The sequence below is a fragment of the Trichomycterus rosablanca genome, chromosome 16 (assembly GCF_030014385.1).
Source record: "Trichomycterus rosablanca isolate fTriRos1 chromosome 16, fTriRos1.hap1, whole genome shotgun sequence".
NCBI lineage: Eukaryota > Metazoa > Chordata > Actinopteri > Siluriformes > Trichomycteridae > Trichomycterus > Trichomycterus rosablanca.
This window is the reverse complement of record NC_086003.1, coordinates 27,396,689-27,419,641: the sequence shown is the minus strand read 5'-3', so window position 1 is coordinate 27,419,641 and position 22,953 is coordinate 27,396,689. Positions and strand designations below refer to the sequence as shown.

Here is a 22,953-nt window from a genome sequence, read left to right as displayed (position 1 = left end):
AAAAGAACAGAGGCCACCTCGATTTGAGCTGTGAGGAAATGTGTTCCTATGTGATAGTTTGGCATCTGAGTCACTGTGACCCTGACCAGGATTAAAAGGTTAGTGGAATTGATTGTATGAATTAATAAATAAATGATTTGACTGGCTGGGTGGTTACCTGAGCGCTTGTCCAAATTGTGCTCGTCACATACACTGATCAACCATAACATTAAAACCACCTCCTTGTTTCTACACTCTCTGTCCATGTTATCAGCTCCACTTACCATACAGAAGCACTTTGTAGTTCTACAATTACTGACTGTAGTCCATCTGTTTCTCTACATACCTTTTTAGCCTGCTTTCATGCTGTTCTTCAATGGTCAGGACCCCCACAGGACCACTACAGAGCAGGTATTATTTAGGTGGTGGATCATTCTCAGCACTGCAGTGACACTGACATGGTGGTGGTGTGTTAGTGTGTGTTGTGCTGGTATGAGTGGATCAGACACAGCAGCGCTGCTGGAGTTTTTAAACACCTCACTGTCACTGCTGGACTGAGAACAGTCCACCAACCAAAAATATATCCAGCCAACAGCGCCACATGGGCAGCGTCCTGTGACCAATGCTGAAGGTCTAGAAGACGACCGACTCAAACAGCAGCAACAGATGCGCGATCGTCTCTGACTTTACATCTACAGGGTGGACCAACTAGGTAGGAGTGTCTAATAGAGTGGACAGTGAGTGGACACGGTGTTACAAACTCCAGCAGCGCTGCTGTGTGTGATCCACTCATACCAGCACAACACACACTAACACACCACCACCGTCAGTGTCACTGCAGTGCTGAGAATGATCCACCACCTAAATAATACCTGCTCTGTGGTGGTCCTGACCATTGAAGAACAGGGTGAAAGGGGGCTAACAAAGCATGCAGAGAAACAGATGGACTACAGTCAGTAATTGTAGAACTACAAAGTGCTTCTACATGGTAAGTGGAGCTGATAAAATGGACAGTGAGTGTAGAAACAAGGAGGTGGTTTTAATGTTATGGCTGATCAGTGTATGTGAACAATGTGCATAAACATTTTTAAGTTCTGAGATGTGTTGAAACTACAGGGGATGTGAAGCGACGCTTACAGTGTTATCAGATGGAACAGGGTGCAATTTTATTACCTACCTTTAAACCCTAATGACATGAATATTAAAGTTATATGGGGTGAGCTGTGAGCTCTTACACTTTCTCTTAGACTTAAACTTTTATTTCTAGATTGACATTTGATCACAAATCAGAATTGCATAACACACTTTGTGATTCAAAGAGATGAAATTCATTTTTGCGAACCTTTTAGGAAGAGGAAAAAGACTTAAATGAGAATAACTGAATCATCGTCATTGTAATGTTTTCAACACCGCTTTATCCTGGTCAGGGTCGCAGTGTGTCTGATTTTCCAAGAGCGCACTGCAGTCACACACCCCAGAAAGAATGCCAATTCATCGCAGGGCTTTGGTTATCCCCACTACTGACATATTGTATGCCAATCATGTAAATGTTGATGCCAAACTGGCTAATAGCACCACTGGAAATTCAAACCCTGGATACCAGTGTTAGTGGTCTGGCATAATCTACTTCTGCGCCATCTGAGCACAGAATAATAACATGAGCATTTAAATAATTTTAATTAATTAATTTTAATAAATAAATGGTTAGAATTGGAATAATTACAATAATAGAGTTTGAATATTAGAATCTATTAAACTGAGTATAATGCCTACATGAAATAAAATAGTGTTTTTATATAATGTATATCATGTGAAGATTTATAATGGTTATTAAGTGAGGATTGTTATTCTAGTCTTTTACCAACTGCAATATTTAATGTTCATGTCTTTATTCTTAGTACTTCTTCTTCCCTAAGTTTAAAGTTCCTCTTTATGTTAAAGAGAACACACAGCTTTATATAAAGAACTTAAACACACACACAAATACACTACATGACCAAAAGTAACTGAACACTTCATCATGAGCTTACTGGAGGTCCTATTTCAAAAACAAACGCTATTGAAATAGAGTGAACTCTATGTGATCTTTTCAGCTATTACAGGGCTTCTCACAAGACTTTGAAGTATATCTGTGGGAATTTGTTCCCATCCGGCCAAGAAAGCTTCAGTTGATGTTCCAGTTCATTCCAAAGTTGTTCTGTAGGGCTGAGGTCAGGGCTCTGTACATGACACTGGAGACATTTATGTCTTTATAGAGGTTGCTTTGTGCACAGGGGCAGGACAGGAAAGGGCCTTAAATTTACTAATTTTATTTCCATGACATTTGAGATAGATAGATAGATAGATAGATAGATAGATAGATAGATAGATAGATAGATAGATAGATAGATAGATAGATAGATAGATAGATAGATAGATAGATAGATAGATAGATAGATAGGTAGGTACACAGAGACAGACAGATAGGTAGATAGATAGATAGATAGATAGATAGATAGATAGATAGATAGATAGATAGATAGATAGGTAGGTAGATAGATAGGTAGATAGATAGGTGAGTAGATAGATAGGTAGATAGATAGGTGAGTAGATAGATAGATAGGTGAGTAGATAGATAGATAGGTGAGTAGATAGATAGATAGATAGATAGATAGATAGATAGATAGATAGATAGATAGATAGATAGATAGATAGGTGAGTAGATAGATAGATAGATAGATAGATAGATAGATAGATAGATAGATAGGTGAGTAGATAGATAGATAGATAGATAGATAGATAGATAGATAGATAGATAGATAGATAGATAGATAGGTAGGTAGATAGGTAGGTAAATAGGTAGGTAAATAGGTAGGTAGGTAGGTAAGTAGATAGATAGATAGATAGATAGATAGATAGGTAGATAGATAGATAGATAGATAGATAGATAGATAGATAGGTGAGTAGATAGATAGATAGATAGATAGATAGATAGATAGATAGATAGATAGATAGATAGATAGATAGGTGAGTAGATAGATAGATAGATAGATAGATAGATAGATAGATAGATAGGTGAGTAGATAGATAGATAGATAGATAGATAGATAGATAGGTAGATAGGTAGGTAAATAGGTAGGTAGGTAGGTAGGTAAGTAGATAGATAGATAGATAGATAGATAGGTAGGTAGGTAGATAGATAGATAGATAGATAGGTGAGTAGATAGATAGATAGATAGATAGATAGATAGATAGATAGATAGATAGGTAGGTAGGTAAATAGGTAGGTAGGTAGGTAGGTAAGTAGATAGATAGATAGATAGATAGATAGATAGATAGATAGATAGGTAGATAGATAGATAGATAGATAGATAGATAGGTAGATAGATAGATAGATAGATAGATAGATAGGTAGACAGACAGACAGATAGATAGAACTTTACTGTCATTGCTCAGTACAAGTACAAGGCAACGAAATGCAGTTGGCATTTACTAAAAGTGCAAATAACAGAGATATCTGTACACTTACACATTCACGATTTATAGCTATTCACATACAGTGTATCACAAAAGTGAGTACACCCCTCACATTTCTGCTGATATTTAAGTATATCTTTTCATGGGACAACACTGACAAAATGACACTTTGACACAATGAAAAGTAGTCTGTGTGCAGCTTATATAACAGTGTAAATTTATTCTTCCCTCAAAATAACTCAATATACAGCCATTAATGTCTAAACCACCGGCAACAAAAGTGAGTACACCCCTAAGTGAAAGTTCCTGAAGTGTCAATATTTTGTGTGGCCACCATTATTTCCCATTATTTGCCTTAACTCTCCTGGGCATGGAGTTTACCAGAGCTTCACAGGTTGCCACTGGAATGCTTTTTCACTCCTCCATGACGACATCACGGAGCTGGCGGATATTCGAGACGTTGCGCTGCTCCACCTTTCTCTTGAGGATGCCCCAAAGATGTTCTATTGGGTTTAGGTCTGGAGACATGCTTGGCCAGTCCATCACCTTTACCCTCAGCCTCTTCAATAACGCAGTGGTCGTCTTAGAGGTGTGTTTGGGGACATTATCATGCTGGAACACTGCCCTGCGACCCAGTTTCCGGAGGGAGGGGATCATGCTCTGCTTCAGTATTTCACAGTACATATTGGAGTTCATGTGTCCCTCAATGAAATGTAACTCCCCAACACCTGCTGCACTCATGCAGCCCCAGACCATGGCATTCCCACCACCATGCTTGACTGTAGGCATGACACACTTATCTTTGTACTCCTCACCTGATTGCCACCACACATGCTTGAGACCATCTGAACCAAACAAATTAATCTTGGTCTCATCAGACCATAGGACATGGTTCCAGTAATCCATGTCCTTTGTTGACATGTCTTCAGCTTCAACTGTTTGCGGGCTTTCTTGTGTAGAGACTTCAGAAGAGGCTTCCTTCTGGGGTGACAGCCATGCAGACCAATTTGATGTAGTGTGCGGCGTATGGTCTGAGCACTGACAGGCTGACCCCCCACCTTTTCAATCTCTGCAGCAATGCTGACAGCACTCCTGCGCCTATCTTTCAAAGACAGCAGTTGGATGTGACGCTGAGCACGTGCACTCAGCTTCTTTGGACGACCAACGCGAGGTCTGTTCTGAGTGGACCCTGCTCTTTTAAAATGCTGGATGATCTTGGCCACTGTGCTGCAGCTCAGTTTCAGGGTGTTGGCAATCTTCTTGTAGCCTTGGCCATCTTCATGTAGCGCAACAATTTGTCTTTTAAGATCCTCAGAGAGTTCTTTGCCATGAGGTGCCATGTTGGAACTTTCAGTGACCAGTATGAGAGAGTGTGAGAGCTGTACTACTAAATTGAACACACCTGCTCCCTATGCACACCTGAGACCTAGTAACACTAACAAATCACATGACATTTTGGAGGGAAAATGACAAGCAGTGCTCAATTTGGACATTTAGGGGTGTAGTCTCTTAGGGGTGTACTCACTTTTGTTGCCGGTGGTTTAGACATTAATGGCTGTATATTGAGTTATTTTGAGGGAAGAATAAATTTACACTGTTATATAAGCTGCACACAGACTACTTTTCATTGTGTCAAAGTGTCATTTTGTCAGTGTTGTCCCATGAAAAGATATACTTAAATATCTGCAGAAATGTGAGGGGTGTACTCACTTTTGTGATACACTGTATATGTTATTACATCTACAGTATATACATAGTACTATTATGACAGTTTGTTTAAAGAGCAGGTGCAAATGATAAATAATAAATAATAGATGTACTGTGTAGTCCAGGGTGTTAGTGGTGTTAATAATGTAGCGTGGTGTTCAGGAAAGTGACTGAGGTTTCATGACTTTTACCTAAAATTAAAAACTAGGAACTGTGTGCACTGCAGAATAGAACAAAAGAAAGAAAGGCTAGTGTTTATAAGTATTTGTGTAAGTATAAAAACAATTAAATAAGAACAGAATTAATGAGAGGACCAGCTGAGGATTTGAAATGTTCTGTAGATCTAACAGAGCTTTTTAACAATGATGTATTGAAGAATGGGAAGCAGCCAGGAACGATGCTCAGCTTAACGAGCAGGTAGAACGGTGCTTCTGCATTCCTTTCCCAAAAGCCAACACAGAGTCTGTTCTACTTCTGCACAGATACTCTGTTGTGTGGATAAACCAAAAGCAGTCGTGCCCTGTGGCCAGCCCCCATTTACTGTAGATACCTACAATAGGCTTTGTGTGTGTGTGTGTGTGTGTTTGTGTAAATGCAAATGCGATGGCGTGTGAAACCTACCTTTGGAGCTTTGAGAATAGCGCTGGATTCGCTGATTCATCTCCTCTTTTTCCTCCTTTAGCATCAGGTTTTCTTTCTCCAGCTCCTGGACTCGCTGAGGAGAGAACAAACCAATACCAGCACTTAATAAAAGCTAGTGTAACGCAGTGACGACAATTCATTTCACATTATCAGCGTAAAACACAGATGCAGAAACCCAACAATACATGCAAACGACATTGGGACGATGTCTAATCTAAACACTTGGTTTTAGTAAATGTCTTTAATGTCAAACACATATCTCTAATTCACCTCACTTGCACGTCTGAACTGTAGGAGGAAACCGGAGCTCCTGGAGGAAACCAACACAGACACAGGCAGAACATGCAAACTCCACACAAGTAGGACCCGGACTGCTTAACCTGGGAATCGAACCCGAGACCTTCTTGCTGTGAGGCGACAGTGCTACCCACTGAGCCACCGTGCCGCTCTCACGACTTAATGCCCCATTTAACAAAGTTCGCCACACACACACACACACACCCCCACCCACACCCACCCACACACACACACACACCCACAAATCATTCATTGCCTGTTTTACCACTGCTTTATCCTGGTCAGGGCCGCAGTGGGTCTTATACATTTGCTGAAAGGCAGGAAACACCCCAAACAGGTCGGAAGTCCATCACAGTGCAGACACACACGCACACACACACACACATACCATTTTAGTCACTCCAATTGGCATGACTGCATGTCTTTGGACTTGTAGAACAAACCCACATGGACACAGGCAGAACATGCAAACTCCACACAAGTAGGACCCGGACCGCTTAACCTGGGAATCGAACACAAGACCCTCCTACCGTGAGGCGACAGTGCGACCCACTGAGCCACCGTGCAGCTCTCACGACTTAATGCCCCATTTAACAAAGTTAAACACCCCAAACAGGTTGCAAGTCCATCACAGGGCAGACACACACACAGACACACACACACAGGGCAATTTTAGTCAGTCCACTTGGCATGACGGCATGTCTTTGGACTTGTATGAGGAAATCCACACAGACACAGGGAGAACATAGGTCCCCAGGTCCCCAGGTGCCTCTAGCTGTGAGGCGATAGCACTACTCACTGCACCACTGTGTTGCCCAAACACATATAATATGAGCAAAAGAATAAGATACCATATAATCACTGACTGTATAGTAAGGAAATTACTGTCAGTAATTCCATCGAAATGGCCATAATATAACTGACAACAGATAACAGCAAAAGACAAATTCATTAACTAGAAGGGGTGTCCCAATACTTTTGAATCTCTATCACACGCCTGCAGCCCATGTTCTCACCTGTTCCAGCCCGAGCTTCTCGGTGCTGTGCTCCTCATCAAGCTTCTTCTTCTGGGAGTGGACCTCCTGAAGCTCTGCCCTCAGTTTCTCCAGCTCGTCCTGCAGTGAGCTCAGCTGAGTCTTCTCCCCCTTATCGTTGCGCGCCGTGTTCAGCTCTTTCTGCAGTTTGTCCATCTTTGTTACCAGATCAGTGTTGGCAACCGATAACTTATCACTCTGCATCTTGTACTCTTTCGTCTGTGCAAACAAACAAACAAACAAACAAACAAACAAATCGAATTTATTGCATATATCTAAATAATTTCTGGCTAATTGTTCCCTTGATACTGTTATGCTTTTATTTGGACGAGTTTTGCTGTACCTGATCAACCATTTTTCTGTGAAGTTGTACGATCTTGTTCTCCATGCCGACGTTGAGATTCTTCATGTGCTCGGCTGAACGGGCCTCGGTCTTCAGCTTTTTGAACTGCCGCTTGGCCAGCACACGCCGGTAGGCGCACTGGATAACGATTGCTGCACTTCGGGCACGTAGGAACTTTCTCCTCAGTAGCCAGCGACGTACTGCTCTCTGGATGATACTGGCTTTGTGGTGACGCAAGTACTGTTCAGGAGAATTAAAAATACTTTAATTATCGACACAAATCAATTCAATAGAATCCACAATGCATTCCTTGCACGTACCAAGATAACTTGGGGTTATGAAATATTTGGTAACGATTTATTTGAACCCTTTATTATGACACTGTCGTCATAAATCTGTCATGTTAGAATACGTCACTGTTCCACTCATGACATCGAACACTAAATGGTACCAGTATTAGTGATTGTCAAGATTGTTATTATTATTCAGGCTTTTAACGGCTATCTGTCTTGTTGTTGGCCATCCTCTTTCTCTTTTACCATCAACTCTTCCAAGCATGGCTGTTGTTTTTCAGTGGTTCACTGGTTCTTCTTATAATGTGCCAAAAATAACAGTTTGATTATCTGCGCTTCAAGTGAGAGGTACACACCAAAGCAGGCCAACATGGCAACGTTAAGGCTTTTGCACGGGACTCAGCGGTGTTGGGCACCTTATACACAGATGAGGCATGACATTACGACCACCCACCTAATATTGTGTTGGTCCCCCTTTTGCAACTGTGCTGCACTGTGTATTCTGACACCTTTCTATCAGAACCAGCATGAACTTCTTTAGCAGTTTGAGCTACAGTAGCTCGTCTGTTGGATCGGACCACACGGGCCAGCCTTCGCTCCCCACGTGCATCAGTGAGCCTTGGCCGCCCATGACCCTGTCGCCGGTTTACCACTGTTCCTTCCTTGGACCACTTTTGATAGATACTGACCACTGCAGACCGGGAACACCCCACAAGAGCTGCAGTTTTGGAGATGCTCTGACCCAGTCGTCTAGCCATCACAATTCGGCCCTCGTGAAACTCGCTCAGATCCTCACGCTCGTCCATTTTTCCTGCTTCTAACATCAACTTTGAGGATAAAATGTTCACTTACTGCCTAATATATCCCCCCCACTAACAGGTGCCGTGATGAAGAGATAATCAGTGTTATTACTTCACCTGTCATTGGTCATTATGTTATGCCTTGTCTGTGTATATATAACATTCACATGGTGTAAGTGTTATAATGAAGGGTTCAGGATACCAAATATCAAAAACAGTAAAAAATACAAAGACAGCAGAAATAAATAAATAAGAGTAGAAATTCATGGTCGACCTTTCACCTTTAATAAGATATTAAAGCCATCACTGCTGGCCTCTTAAGCAAAGCATTTAATTGTTTAACTTATTTGTTGCTTTTAATAAAAGCATTTAAATACTGTAATTGAATTACTACAAAAATAACAGCGAAGAAAACGTGGTAGAATGAAAAGAAAAGAAGAAAAAGAATAAAGGTAAATAAAAGGGAATGGTACCTCCTGGTACAGGCGGCGTGTAAACCAGCCCCGCGTGTGGGCCTGGATGGTGATGGTGGCTTTACGGATTGTTAGATACGCACGTCGTACCCGCACCATCCTGTACTGCTTCTGACAGATCAGAGCTGCTCGAGTCAAACGCAGCATCTCAGCATATCTGAGAGAGAGAGACAGAGAGAGAGATAAACGTGAGTGAGAACATCAATGTACACTTATTATGTATTAAATTCTATATTATATTTTACATTTCTGATGCTCACCTGCGTGCCATGAAGCCACGCCCGTATCTCTGGAGCAGGATGGCAGATTTGCGGATCTTCTGGTAACGTCTCCTCTGCAGCCAGCCTCGCACCGTTTTCTGCATCTTTATGCAGGCGTAGCGGAACCTGTCGGCCCGGAGCTTCTCTAGGTACGCCACCTGTCCGGCTCTGAAGAAGATCTTCGTCTTTCCGAACTGGAACTTGTCTGGATCCTGCGTGATGGATTAAAAAGGTGTCATGGCTTACGGGACAAAAAACAGATGCCATTTAACAGATGTAAAAACTCATAAGGTGCAATTCTGAACTATAAAAAAACAGTGTGGGTTATATATTCATCTATATCTATCTAATTACACATAAACATGCTAGTGCCTAGGATATTAGGCATGCATATGCATAAATATGGATTCCTGTCCTCCTGTAACTGTAATCTCACCACCCACTACCCACACTATTCTGGTCCTGCTTGGTACAACCAAGAAAATTCTGGTTATTAGAAAAAAGTGAATGTCCACACTGGAGAAGTCTGGACTGAGAGAGCTGATCACTGACAGTGGGGCTATATTAGGGCTAAAAACACAAAAATAAAAGAATAAAGTAAAAACAATTAATTATTAACTAACTAAAGCAAAACTAATATTAGGGCGGCACGGTGGCTCGGTGGGTAGCACTGTCGCCTCACAGCAAGAAGGTCCTGGGTTCGATCCCCAGAGCGGGGCGGTCCGGGTCCTTTCTGTGTGGAGTTTGCATGTTCTCCCCGTGTCTGCGTGGGTTTCCTCCGGGAGCTCCGGTTTCCTCCCACAGTCCAAAAACATGCAGTCAGGTTAATTGGAGGCACTGAATTGCCCTATAAGTGAATGTGTGTGTGTGTGTGTGTGTCTGCCCTGCGACGGACTGGCGCCCCGTCCAGGGTGTTACTGTGTGCCTTGCTCCCATTGAAAAGCTGGGATAGGCTCCAGCACCCCCCCCCCCCCCCAACCCTAATTGGATAAGCGGTTCAGAAAGTGAGTGAGTGAAAAATAATATTATAAAATGCAAATAATGACGGGATTAAATAAGAAAAGTTCATTTTAATCCCCACAAGATAATGAGCAAAGAAACCGGATTCATTTTCCTCCCAATCTAGTCGTATCCAAAAGCCTCTACTGCTGCTGACTATTGGCCGTAACTAACACACGCCCCTCTGATATGTGTGCGGTAGCCGACCGCTTCCATTTCACCTGCACAAGGTGGGTTCATATGGAGATTCGTATCACATGTGGAGAGTCACACCAATCTCCGGCCACCATGGATCAGCCAGCAGAGGTCGTAATCGCAGCAGTTAAGATAAATCCCTCTGGCATTTATTGCCCATATGGGGTCCCAGCCTGCTGAGCTGAGATTCAAACGTGTGTGTGTGCTAGCGTTATTTTCTGCTGCACCACCAACTTTTCTAAGTCTGAAAACATTAATATAATTTTTCCAAACATTTTCAAGGATTTTTAAGACAACAGAAACCCTGTTAGATATTCGACACAAGTTACGATTAGTTGCTCTTTTCAGTTCTTTACAAAGTGCAACCACCTCCCAGCATCTGTATGCAAAGCTCATCAATCAAATCCACCCGATCGATTACATGTAATGCACATTTACACCGATCAGGCATAACATTATGACCACCTTCCTAACTGACCCATATGTAACAGACTGTAATGCACTGTTTATTCTGACACCTTTCTATCAGAACCAGCATGAACTTCTTCAGCAGTTTGAGCTACAGTAGCTCGTCTGTTGGATCGGACCACACGGGTCAGCCTTCGCTCCCCACGTGCATCAATGAGCCTTGGCCGCCCATGACCCTGTCGCCGGTTTACCACTGTTCCTTCCTTGGACCACTTTTAATAGATACTGACCACTGCAGACCGGGACACACCCCACAAGAGCTGCAGTTTTGGAGATGCTCTGACACCAGTCGTCTGCTTCTAACATCAACTTTGAGGATAAAATGTTCACTTGCTGCCTAATAAATCCCCCCCACTAACAGATGCAGTGATAAGAGATAATCAGTGTTATTCACTTCACCTGTCAGTGTTCATAATGTTATGCCTGACCGGTGTAGAGCACAGTTTAACAACCACAATAACACTGGCCCAAAGAGCCCTGCAGATAAATGTATACGGTATTTCATCAGGCCTCAGCTTTAGGAGATGCTGAGTGCAGAAATGCTGACTTACACTTTAGAGAAAGTGCACCGTGGTTCATAAACTGAACGCTATCGATGGTGCTGAGATGAAGAATGGTATTTATAAAATGCTTAAGGCTGGGAGGTACTAAATGACAACTTCATATAGCATATTCTACACTGTTACTCTGAGAGGCTCGTTTAGGGAACTGAAGAATAAATAATTCAACACTGGTGACTGTGATAAATGACTGTGTGTACACACTAACATAGAGTGCAGCTAAAAAACTAACAGTAAGTGCATAAAAGCAGCAGCGTGCTGAAGTCTAGTGGCTGCTTTAAAAACATTACCGTGGCATCTTTACTGCAGAATGAAGAAGTGAAGAAAATAAGTTACCTTGACCAAACTCTCCAGCAGGTTCCTGCACACCAGCTTCTTATCGCTGGCGCTCGCATCCTTCTTCGTCATGAGCACACGGTATCTGTTATAGAAATCTGGGTACGTCCACCTGAAATTGATTAAACACCACATGATTAAACTGTAAAGTTCAAATGTTGATTTTACACTTATACACAGCTAGCAATAAAAATTCTCATTATTCATGCTGTATCAAACCCTTGCTATATCAAGTAGGAGGCGAAGAAATAGAGGAGGTGGAGAAATACATATATGTGGGACAGGAGGTGAATATGAGACATCACATGGAGAAGGAGATCTTGCGCAGAATAAGAGCAGGATGGAGAGCGTTCAACTCGATCAAGGATGTGCTGAAGGGAAGGTAGGATGCGGCTACCCGCGACGCCCTCTTCAACAGCACAGTCTTGCCTGCGATGCTATACACGAGCAAGACTTGGGCAATGACGAAGAGAGAAGAACGACGGCTGGTGGCGACACAGAGGGCCATGGAGAGAGGTATGCTGGGAATATCGCTGCGAGATCACATCCGGAACGAGGAGATCAGAGCGAGAAGTGGAGTGATGGACGTTATCGCAGAATACCGGAAGAGCAAGCTCAGAGGGGCCGGACAGGTCGCACGATTCACCGATGACAGGTGGACCCGTGCAGTTGCTGAGTGGTACGGAAAAGGCCACTCAGAAGGCCTCCATGACGAGAAAATAATACGGATGGGACCAACATGGAGAAGATCGAGAAAAGAATGGAGGGAATGCTGTGACCAGCGGTGCCAAAATGGTACCTGATAGTCTGGTCGGTCAAGTGATCAAGTGATATCAAACCCTAATCCTAAACGGCTTGCTGAGGTATATAGCAAATCTTTTAGTATATAAGTATATATACATACAGTGGATTTAGATCAATCAACCTCATAAAACTCACCTACAGGAACTAAAATCTCCTACAAACGTATTTAGACCTTCTGCCGAGTCATTCCAACTTCTGTTTTGCTTACTACCTTTAAACTGTATCTCCAACTCAACTGGATATCTGGACCACACACATGGATCTAAAAGTGCCACAACACGTTTGTGTTGTATGGATCAGGACGGGGATATATAACACTATCTAATATCTTTTTCCAATATTAATGTTCCCAGGACCACATTGGCCTCAATCATTTTTTAAATGGAAAAAAAAATCATCTAGAGTTGGACATCCTGCCAATTTAGGCATCCAGACAAACAAGACCTTGCTTAGGAATATAAGAGAGAACCCAACGGTCACTCTGAAAGTCCTGTATAAAGAAGCAAGAATATGTCAGATGGACAACCAGCTCTACAGAACTTGAAGTATAAGTCCTTTATGGCAAGACAGAGGCCACATAAAGATGACACTTTCAATCTGGAAGAGCTTGAACAGATTTGCCATGAATAATGGAATAAACTGCTCAAATCCAGCTGTACAAAGCTTATAGAGACGTAATCCAAAAAGACTTCTCCTAAATATTACATTTTTCTTAACACTTTTGGGGTGATTAATGGAGATTCATAGGTGAAAATGGCAATTATTTCAATAAAAAAACAGTCAAAATGCTTATTTAACATGTGCAGTATTATCCAGTTAAAAAGCTCAAATCTAAGTGTTTGAGAAATCAGATCCTGACATGGTTTATTATCATGTTTACCTGACCAAATTAGGTAATGATAATATTATTAGTGTGTACATATACACAGCTGACCGGAAAGCTCTCCAGCGGGTGGTTAAAACTGCCCAACGCATCACCGGCACCCAGTTACCCACCATACAGGACATTTATCACAAACGGTGTGTGGGCAAAGCGAGAAACATTATCAAGGACGTTTCTCATCCCAACCATGGACTTTTCACCTCGCTTCCGTCTGGCAGGCTCAGGAAGAGCTTTTTCCCAGAGGCTGTAACCCTGCTAAACTCTACCACAACACTTTAAAATATCACTGCACTCTGGATCGCACTAAACTTTGTACTTTTTAAGTGTTTCATCTCTTCTGTTTACATATCAGTATTTGCAAATGGCACTACTGCACTAATCACACCAGCACAACAATAATGTACGTATATATTGTACATTATCCACTATACTTATATACTCTCTTCTATTTATTATTATTCATTTAGCCTCTGTAGTCACTTTGTAATTATATAGTAGTCTATACACTGTACATTTTTACTTTTTACTGTATTATATGTAAATAATCTCTATCTTGCACTTCTGGTTAGATGCTACTGCATTTCGTTGGCTTTGTACTTGTACTATGCACAATGACAATAAAGTTGAATCTAATCTAATCTAATCTAATCTAATTAAATAACAAGGTCTAGCTCTAAGGATATAACCCATTATACGGGTGATATAATATTGTGATTTTTGTAGTTTTTGCACTGTACGCACTGTATGAGGGGAAAAAATTGCACAAATTCAAGAGACAACAGAAGGAACATTCACCTGGATGGATATCCTGCAGCACTGATGCGGATGGTCTCCAGAACACCACATGCACGCAACTGCTGGACTGCCCTCTTAGAATCGAAACTACACAGAAAGATAAAAGAGTAAAGACGATTATAGGATCCACTTAAGAATTTGAAATGTACACAGCTCAGGAAGATTTAAAATATATTAACTGTTTCTGATCTTTTACTTTAGGATAATACACTGTTCTTAAGAAAAGGGCATGTAATCGGCCGCTATCCACACAGTGACACCGAGAGCCCTGGAACCAAATTAAAGCTCTGAATAGATCCCCTTCAGACTGGAATGGCCTCAAACAGCATGTGCCTCTCTTGATTTAAACTTTATGAAGAGGCTCTTTTGTTCAGACGTGTTCCAAAGCAGGTCCATACTCTTTTGAAAAGTCAAGAGTTAGATTCTGAATCGTATTAATAAATAATACAATTATTCTGATGACAAAATGAAAGAAAATCAAGCACAAGAGGGTCATATTCTATTATAATACTAAAATGTAATTAGGTTGTACCAGAGCGGTAGAGAGAACAGAGTGGCGACACTCCCATAGGGAACCGTTGGAAAGGGGGCGGGACATTTTTTCTGCGCAGCTTCCGGGTTGTGGAGCTCTGTATAGTTCCAAACAACCCATAGAGCCCCATTCATTTCCACTACTTATCAAACATTTTTAGCTGTATGTTGCTTTGTTTTAAAAAAATTATGAATTTAATGTCATTAATATACTTAATACTGTTATTGTTTAGCATTTGCTCAGCACTAAATGTTACATGTTTATCTTAATTAATAGGTATAACCCAATTTAGCTTAGTCAGTTAAGCTTAATTAATGACACACGAGTCTTTTCACCTAAAATGAGTTGATTAATCAAGAGTCTTGTTACAGAAATGATCATAAAACATTAGAACCACAATAAATCATTATACTTTTACTTTCATACTTAAGTACATTTGAAGGTAAATTTAGTTTAGTACTTTAGTGGAGGTAAAGAGTATTTTTACTTTTACTACTACTTTTACTGGAGTAATATGTTACCTTGGATATCTCTACTTTAACTCAACTAAATGGTTTGTGTACCTTGTCCACCACTTACATTAGACAAAATGAACTAGTGCATATTCATAATGAATTCATTAATGTATTACATGTAGGAATCAATTATTAATCACTCATGAAATAAGAGATGAATGAAGCTTTTTCATGTACCTGCACTATAATGTTTTTGGTACGGTAATGTGTTTATCAATCTGTTCATTCAGTGCAGGTAAACCTTATGAATCCAGCACATGACTTAGTGTTTAGCCAAAATGATTATTATTATGAATCCTCAGGAAAGTGAAGGGAGATTAGTTTATGCAAAAAACAAAACATAAAAAACTTTAATGTCTATACTGTATATTGTCTCTACTACTTAATGATATCGCATTATGTAATGTATGCTAATATAATGTACTGTGTGTTAACAAGAACGACCTATTAACAAGTCATTATAAACATCAATCTTCCACTTTATATACCAAATTGACATTAAAGCAGATGCAGTAAATGTAAACGCAGTTGAAAATACCCAGAAATTGTACAAATGTTTATTATTTGCCGTTTAATATTTCATTTACTGCTGCCTGTCCCATTTGAGAACATGACAGCGCCGGGTTTGTTTGGAACTATTGAGGGTTACATGAACCACGTGACCGCGTAGCGGCGAGATCAAGGAGTGTCGCAACTCTCTCTATCTACGGCTCTGGGTTGTACAAAGAGCCTTCACAACAACTAATGTCTAAAAAAACATGGGGTCTGTTCGAAAACCTTTTGAGCTGCCTTGCTGTCTTACTGCCTACATAGACAGCTGCCGCAGTAGAGAAGATTCTAATAAGTCATTCATTTATAAGTCAGGCTATTCAAACACGCTACTGAGACAGCGATAACATCAGTTTTCGCTAACTAAGCTAACACAGTCAGCCGCATGCCATTCAAACCAATGGTTTGAACCAATGTCAACTAACATCTCCCTCCGTGTACCGAAAACGGTTAAATTCGCTGACAAGCCCGAACTTGCAAATAAACGACACTTGTGCACCTTTATACAAATAATTTATTTATGTTTGAAAATAACAAAATAATAAATTTCTTTTTTAAATAAAATTTTTCTGTGAGAAAAGTTGTGCCGTATTGAATGCTGGGATTGCCTTCACATCTAAGGCAGCATCGAATGCTCACTCGTTCTTGAGTCAAAATGCCATTAAAATTTTAAGATACCTTATCAGTAAGGATATTAAGGCATCTAGGATTTTGAACGGCCTCCTTCTCGGGAGCGCGCGTAGGATGACGTAAAACGCGTCTATGTAGAGAGCTCACTAGGTTTTCGAACACACCCACGATGTATAAAGCAACTTCTATGAAAACTATTTATAACAATTTTACACCAGTTAAATCCCTTATGCCTTAAAGTTGTGTCTGTCTGAATCAGCTCATTTTAATTTGTTTATTATTTATTAGGATTTCAACGTCATGTTTTACACTTTCGGTTACATTCATGACAGGAAACGGTAGTTTATCTTCACACGAGGTTCATCAGTTCACAAGGTTATATCGAACACAGTCATGGACAATTTAGTGTCTCCGATTCACCTCACTTGCATGTTTTTGGACTGTGGGAGGAAACCGGAGCACCCGGAGTAAACCCACGCAGGCACGGGGAGAACATGCAAACTCCACGCAGAAAGGACCCGGACCGCCCCACCTGGGGATCGAACCCAGGACCTTCTTGCTGTGAGGCGACAGTGCTACCCACTTAGCCACCGTGCCACCCTTCATTTTAATTACTCTGTTTTTAAATATTATGTTAGTCATTAAAAAGTCCTTTGAAATCTGTGCTGAACACTTTTATCCAACATGACTTTGTACAATTCAAGCAACTGGGGCTTAAGGGCAGTTTGACTATCAGCTTTCTTATAAACAGGCTTGTGATGCAAATGCTGAGTCACTAGGACATCATTTACATAGCTTCATCTTGTAATGATTTGGGTATGCAGTTTACACAATGCTAATACGCAGCTATAGCTACCTCTTAATTGTTGGCTACATTAGACAAACAGAATAAGCAAATATCTATTAACTACAAACTATAATGTCTGTGTTAAAGAAAAATTTTAATGATTGACATTTAGGCTCAGTTGAAGTTAAACACACAAGTAAAGAAAACCACACACACTGATGTGTAAACTTACACGAAGGATTCTTTAACGTCATTGGGCTTAATGCAGCGCACATAGTGAGGAGTGGTCGCATTCAGGGTCTCCATTAGCAGATGTAATGAACTCCGAAACTAGAAAATAAAGTTGTTAAAAAACGGATCGACTCATTTAGCTTATTTAATTCAATTTGAATTATTTTATGACCTAAGTGAACCTTTTTTTTATTTTGTAATCTCCCAGAGACTCACCTGTGTGCCTACAGTCTTGCGGTGCTCACGATTGTGGCCCTTAGGCATGGGCTTAGCCGGACGCACGTTAATCTTGGAACTTTTGCCGCCGGCGGCTGGAGCCGCAGCGTCTTTTCCCTCTCGGAAAAGATCTGCCACCAGCTGGAACTGAGGGAGGAACATGACAAAAAAAATCAGAGCAATGATGAAGAGCAATCCTCAGTGTTTATCACACACCACAACGTTAAACACAAGAAACACTTGAGTGTTGTCAAGTATTCATAATTATAATACTTTACTGTAAAAAAGAAACAGCAGTACACACAGGCTGCTGCTAAAAATGACCAGTTATTGATTTACACTAAATAAAGTCGCCACTTTATTTGTAGTTCATTGCAATAAGTTAATAAAACTGAGGTAATTTATTGTTTCATTACTCTAAAATGCTTTACTTTTTTAGAACTTTTAGGACTTCTATTGGTCAGTCCAGGAATCTAAAGCACCGGAACCTGTGTGTCTAAGGTAAACAACTGCCCACAAACATCCATTATAAAAGAACTTACATTTAGTTTGCATCAATGTCTTAACAGAGTACTTAAAAATGGTCTGATAGGACAGCATTGTTCTCACCTTGCTGGCCTTCAGGATGTTGATCTGTTCTTCATACACGGTGTCTCGATTCTTTTCCAGAAAGCAGTCACACTGATACTCCACCTAAGAGCAAACATACATACACATATTATTTATTTGTTTGTTTATTAGCATTTTAACGTCATGTTTTACACACTTCTTACAGTCATGACAGGAAGGTTATTTACTCAATACAAGATTCATCAGTTCAAGTTTAATGTCGAACACAGTCATGGACAATTTTGTATCTCCAATTCACCTCACTTGCACGTTTTTGGACTGTGGGAGGAAACCGGATCTACCGGAGGAAACCCACACAGACACGGGGAGAACATGCAAACTCTACACAGAAAGAACCCAGGACCTTCTTGCTGTGAGGCGACAGTGCTACCCACCGAGCCACCGTGCCATACACAGATTACAGCAAGTATATTTACAGAATATTAAACCTTTCCTTACTTTCCTTCGGGATTAATACAGCATTTATCTATCTTTCAAACACTGCGATTTTTTAAAGTGCATACGTATTTATTTATTCGAATTTTAACGTAATTTTCTACACTTTGGTTCCATTCATGACAGGACGAGTAGTTACTGCCTACACAAGATCCATCAGTTCAAGTTCAATATCAAACACAGTCATGGACAATTCAGTGTCTCCAATTCACCTCACTTGCATGTCTTTGGACTGTGGGAGGAAACCGGAGCTCCCGGAGGAAACCCACACAGACACGGGGAGAACATGCAAACTCCACACAGAAACGACCCAGGATTTAAAAAAGATGAAAAGAGGATATAACATTAAAACATGATTAAAACAACAGATTTATTGAATAAATGAATTATTATAAAACGGATAGTTCCGGTCCTAAAATCTGATTGGCTGAGCCGCGTTCGAAGCCGTTGTAAAATCCCCGATAAACGCACACCTATGACCACCTCACATCATTCCATATTAATACGCCACTGAAAAGAAAAAGTTCATGCTATTTTCGCCCTCATGTTGCCTAGCAACACTTTTAATCGAACTATTTTGCGTCGCGGAAGAACGCTTTATTGTAAGTTTATACACAATAAATACATTTATGAATTAAACATTGTTGTATTTATTGTATTTTATGTTGACCGGCGTTTTATAAAAGCAATAAGCCACTCGAGACCGTGCGTTACTGTTATGATTTTAGCACGGGGAAAGAAGTTTTAGGCACTCCGCTTCGCGTCGTGCCAAAAACGTCATTGCCCGTGCTAAAATCACAGTAACGCACGGCCTCTCGTGGCTTATTGCTTTAATACACTGTAAATCAGAATGTCACCGCTGCACCAGGATTTTAAGGTAGGTCTGTACAACTAAGCCACCAAATAGAAACAACTTTCATCAGATTTGTGTATTTTTGTGTGTATTTTGTATCTTTAACTCCCAAATGAAGAGCTAAAGTTAAACTATATCTATCTGATTTAATGATCTGATGCTACATTGATGAACTGGATGAGGTTTGTCAGATTTAAGTTGGGACCTAAATCTACAGAGCAATACAGAAATACTAAGCAGCTCTGAATGAAATTAATGGCACAATTAATGGCATTAATGGTCTGCCTGAGAAAGCATTATATGCTGTTATTTACACAGACCAAGCATGTCATGTGGTATTTCATATGAACATGTTAAAGTTTTGTGAGTTATTTCAGGCAGAGGTATTTTTTAATGAAACACAGCACGTGTTGTACTGGGAACACACGCCTCTGCAGCACTTTAGCTCATAATGCCTCTTGGTGGAGTCGAGGCCTCACTGCGTGTGTTAAATAATTACTGCAGAGGGTTTCACAACGCTGGCCTGCAACCTATTTAAAACAAACAGGCCGGTGATTAGGGCATTTTAATCATCACTGCATCTCAGAACTACAATGATGAAACTTTCTAGTGTGAACATTTCTAACCGCATAACCCAGCGTTGTGAAACGTAGCAGGCTGTTCTGGTTTATGGCCAGAGAGACTGGAGCAACACTACGTCAGGCACTTCTAAACCGAACTCACTCTGTCGGCAAAGTGGACGATGATGAATGAAGTGTTGGACATCCTGGGCTTCACAAAATGCTCGCTGCTCAGGTGTCGGCTGTAGAGCTTCTGAGCCCAGTTCTGATCTGTTCCTTTAGGTACCTGTAGAAGACAGAGAGATCAATTTTAGATGATTTAATAAATACAATAAAATCAGAACAATGATAAAATAAATTAGTGACATAAAATAGTAATAAGACATATTTCATGGATATATGGATTTAAAACTGTCAGTTGTGGGGGGTCTGGTCACCTTTAGACCACAACAGAGAGCGTGATTCAAACTAAGAGTTAAATTCTATAGCATATATGAACAGTGTACCAATGATTATGATTTAATCAGGCATGTATTCAAAGGAGCTGTGAATATCTTCACGCCTTTGCAGCCAGCCTGTTACAATACACATCAAAATGTCATTTTAATAATGAAGGAGCTCGGGTGGCACAGTGGTAAAGATTATGGTCAGAATAATGGCCAAAATTGCCTAGCCAGTGGAAAGTGCACCTGTCAGCGCGCTCTCAATGCTGGTCCAAAGCCCGGATCAAATATGGAGGATTCTATCAGGAAGAGCATCTGGTGTAAAAACTGTGAACCCTCTGTATTCTGCTGTAACAACAACTAAATCCAGAAGCAGCCAAAAGAAAAAAGAAAAAAAATCAAGCTATTCAACGTCATTTAATGTAACTCTATAGTGTACATACAGGACCTGATTTAAGATATATAAGCTATAAATGTAGTGTGTAGCTGTTCACAGAAAATTATCTCCCTGACCTTGCATTCCTCATCCAGCAGGTCCAGAATACCGAGCTTGGCCTCGATTAGGTCAATGCAGGGCTGGTTGTCGTAAAAGTCAATAAGTGTCCAAGGGATCTGTTCCCTCATGTATTCCTCCTGCTCCAGTTTAAATACATGCTGCAAGAATAATTCAATTACATTCATTCAAAAAACATTTAAAACGCATTTTTGTGACATAAAAATACAACACATTTGTAAATACTACTAAAAGTAGTCAGTCTCAATAATTCAAATAAACTAATTCCTTTATGATTTAAACGCAGTGAGATATAAATAACTAACTAATAATAAATAAATAACTAATAAGTAAAAATAAATAATAAGTAACTCCTGTACACCTGTTTTAGCTATTTCTCCTCCCCTACAGACCCACAGCCACTCGTGTCTCTGTGTAGGTCGCCCGCTGGCTAACAGCAGAGCTGAGATTCGAACTCAAGTGCTTAAAATATCAGCTCTGATGGGGTAGTGTGTTCTACCGCTGCCACATCCAAAGTCAGACAAATTTTTGTATTTTGATTCAAAGACATTCACATTTAAAAGATGTCAAATAAATGATGTTTTACCAATCGATTGTTTCTAAATTGTCTGAATACTTATTATTAGAGACTTTATCATCATTTGTACTTCTATCTTCAGTACTTACAGAGTTAAACTGTTGCTGAAGTTTTTCATTGGCGTAGTTGATGCAGAATTGCTCAAAGCTGTTGATCTCAAACGTTTCAAATCTGTTAAAAGACACAACAATGACTGTGACATGAACACTGAACAGAGCTGCTACCAGGCATGATGAAACTGCAAACTTTTTACACGCATCTGCATCCATACGGCTCCTGTACTGATCTATAACTTCCATCTCAAAAGGTACATTTAGCCCCTGGACTAGGAAACTGAAGCATCCAAGTCGATAGAAAACAAAAAACAACAAGCTGATCCTGAACAGACTGAACAGAGAAATAACACACACACACACACACACAAACACACAACTACACCGTATTTGCATTTTATACACAGCATGAAAAAAAAAAGACTAAATCCCATTTCTTTCCTTATTCAAAGGTATAACTGTTCATTCTGAGCATTATGAAATGCACTTTAATCACCCATAAATATCCAGCACGCCGATGAAGGAATGTTGTTTGGTGGCGGTGTGCAGGGCTTTGTTGATGTGCTCCACTATCCAGTCGAACAGATGAGCGTAGATGTGCTTGGCCAGGGCGTCACGAGCGTTGGTTGCCTGGGCGCAGGACATGTTTTTAACGTAGGTCTCGGTCGCGGTCACCAGTTTCCTGCGGCAAAGCCAGCTCTCCATCTGCTCCCGCTCCACCCCCAGCAGTTCACAGAAATGGATCAGGTGAGGGTCGTTTCTCTGCATAAATGAAAACAAAAGAAAGTTGGACAAAAGGCGGAAAAAACAACGAGAATTTCATGCAATAACTGGACTTGTAATAATCTAAATAAAACTCAAATAGGATAACTCTAATAATTGAAATTATTACATAAACCTTATTACACCTGTAACCTGTGTTCCATGCCATCTATGCTTGAGTAAAGTGATTCAAAACTTTGTCAGCACTGTCAGCTCCCAGCAGGAAGGGCCTGGGTTCAATTCCCTGGCCAGACAGCCAGGGTCCTTTTAACAGGAGTTTGCACGTTCTCTCTGTATCTGTGTGGGTTTCCTTTGTGTGCTCCAGTTTCCACACACAAGTCC

At 40.6% G+C, this 22,953-nt stretch overlaps 1 protein-coding gene across 1 annotated transcript in view; it reads right to left on the bottom strand.

The window, feature by feature from the left end:
* myo5b (myosin VB) overlaps positions 1 to 22,953 on the bottom strand; it is a 74,891-nt gene that overhangs the window by 18,495 nt on the left and 33,443 nt on the right. Inside the window, exons 10-23 of the mRNA XM_063011057.1 lie at positions 22,346 to 22,611; positions 21,886 to 21,967; positions 21,219 to 21,359; positions 20,426 to 20,548; positions 18,394 to 18,477; positions 17,785 to 17,931; positions 17,570 to 17,667; positions 14,325 to 14,411; positions 11,843 to 11,954; positions 9,285 to 9,496; positions 9,025 to 9,181; positions 7,459 to 7,698; positions 7,098 to 7,334; positions 5,764 to 5,857 (exon numbers count right to left, since the gene is read on the bottom strand). Of these exons, the coding sequence (XP_062867127.1) occupies positions 5,764 to 5,857; positions 7,098 to 7,334; positions 7,459 to 7,698; positions 9,025 to 9,181; positions 9,285 to 9,496; positions 11,843 to 11,954; positions 14,325 to 14,411; positions 17,570 to 17,667; positions 17,785 to 17,931; positions 18,394 to 18,477; positions 20,426 to 20,548; positions 21,219 to 21,359; positions 21,886 to 21,967; positions 22,346 to 22,611 (2,080 nt within the window). The remainder of the gene's footprint in view (positions 1 to 5,763; positions 5,858 to 7,097; positions 7,335 to 7,458; positions 7,699 to 9,024; positions 9,182 to 9,284; positions 9,497 to 11,842; positions 11,955 to 14,324; positions 14,412 to 17,569; positions 17,668 to 17,784; positions 17,932 to 18,393; positions 18,478 to 20,425; positions 20,549 to 21,218; positions 21,360 to 21,885; positions 21,968 to 22,345; positions 22,612 to 22,953) is intronic.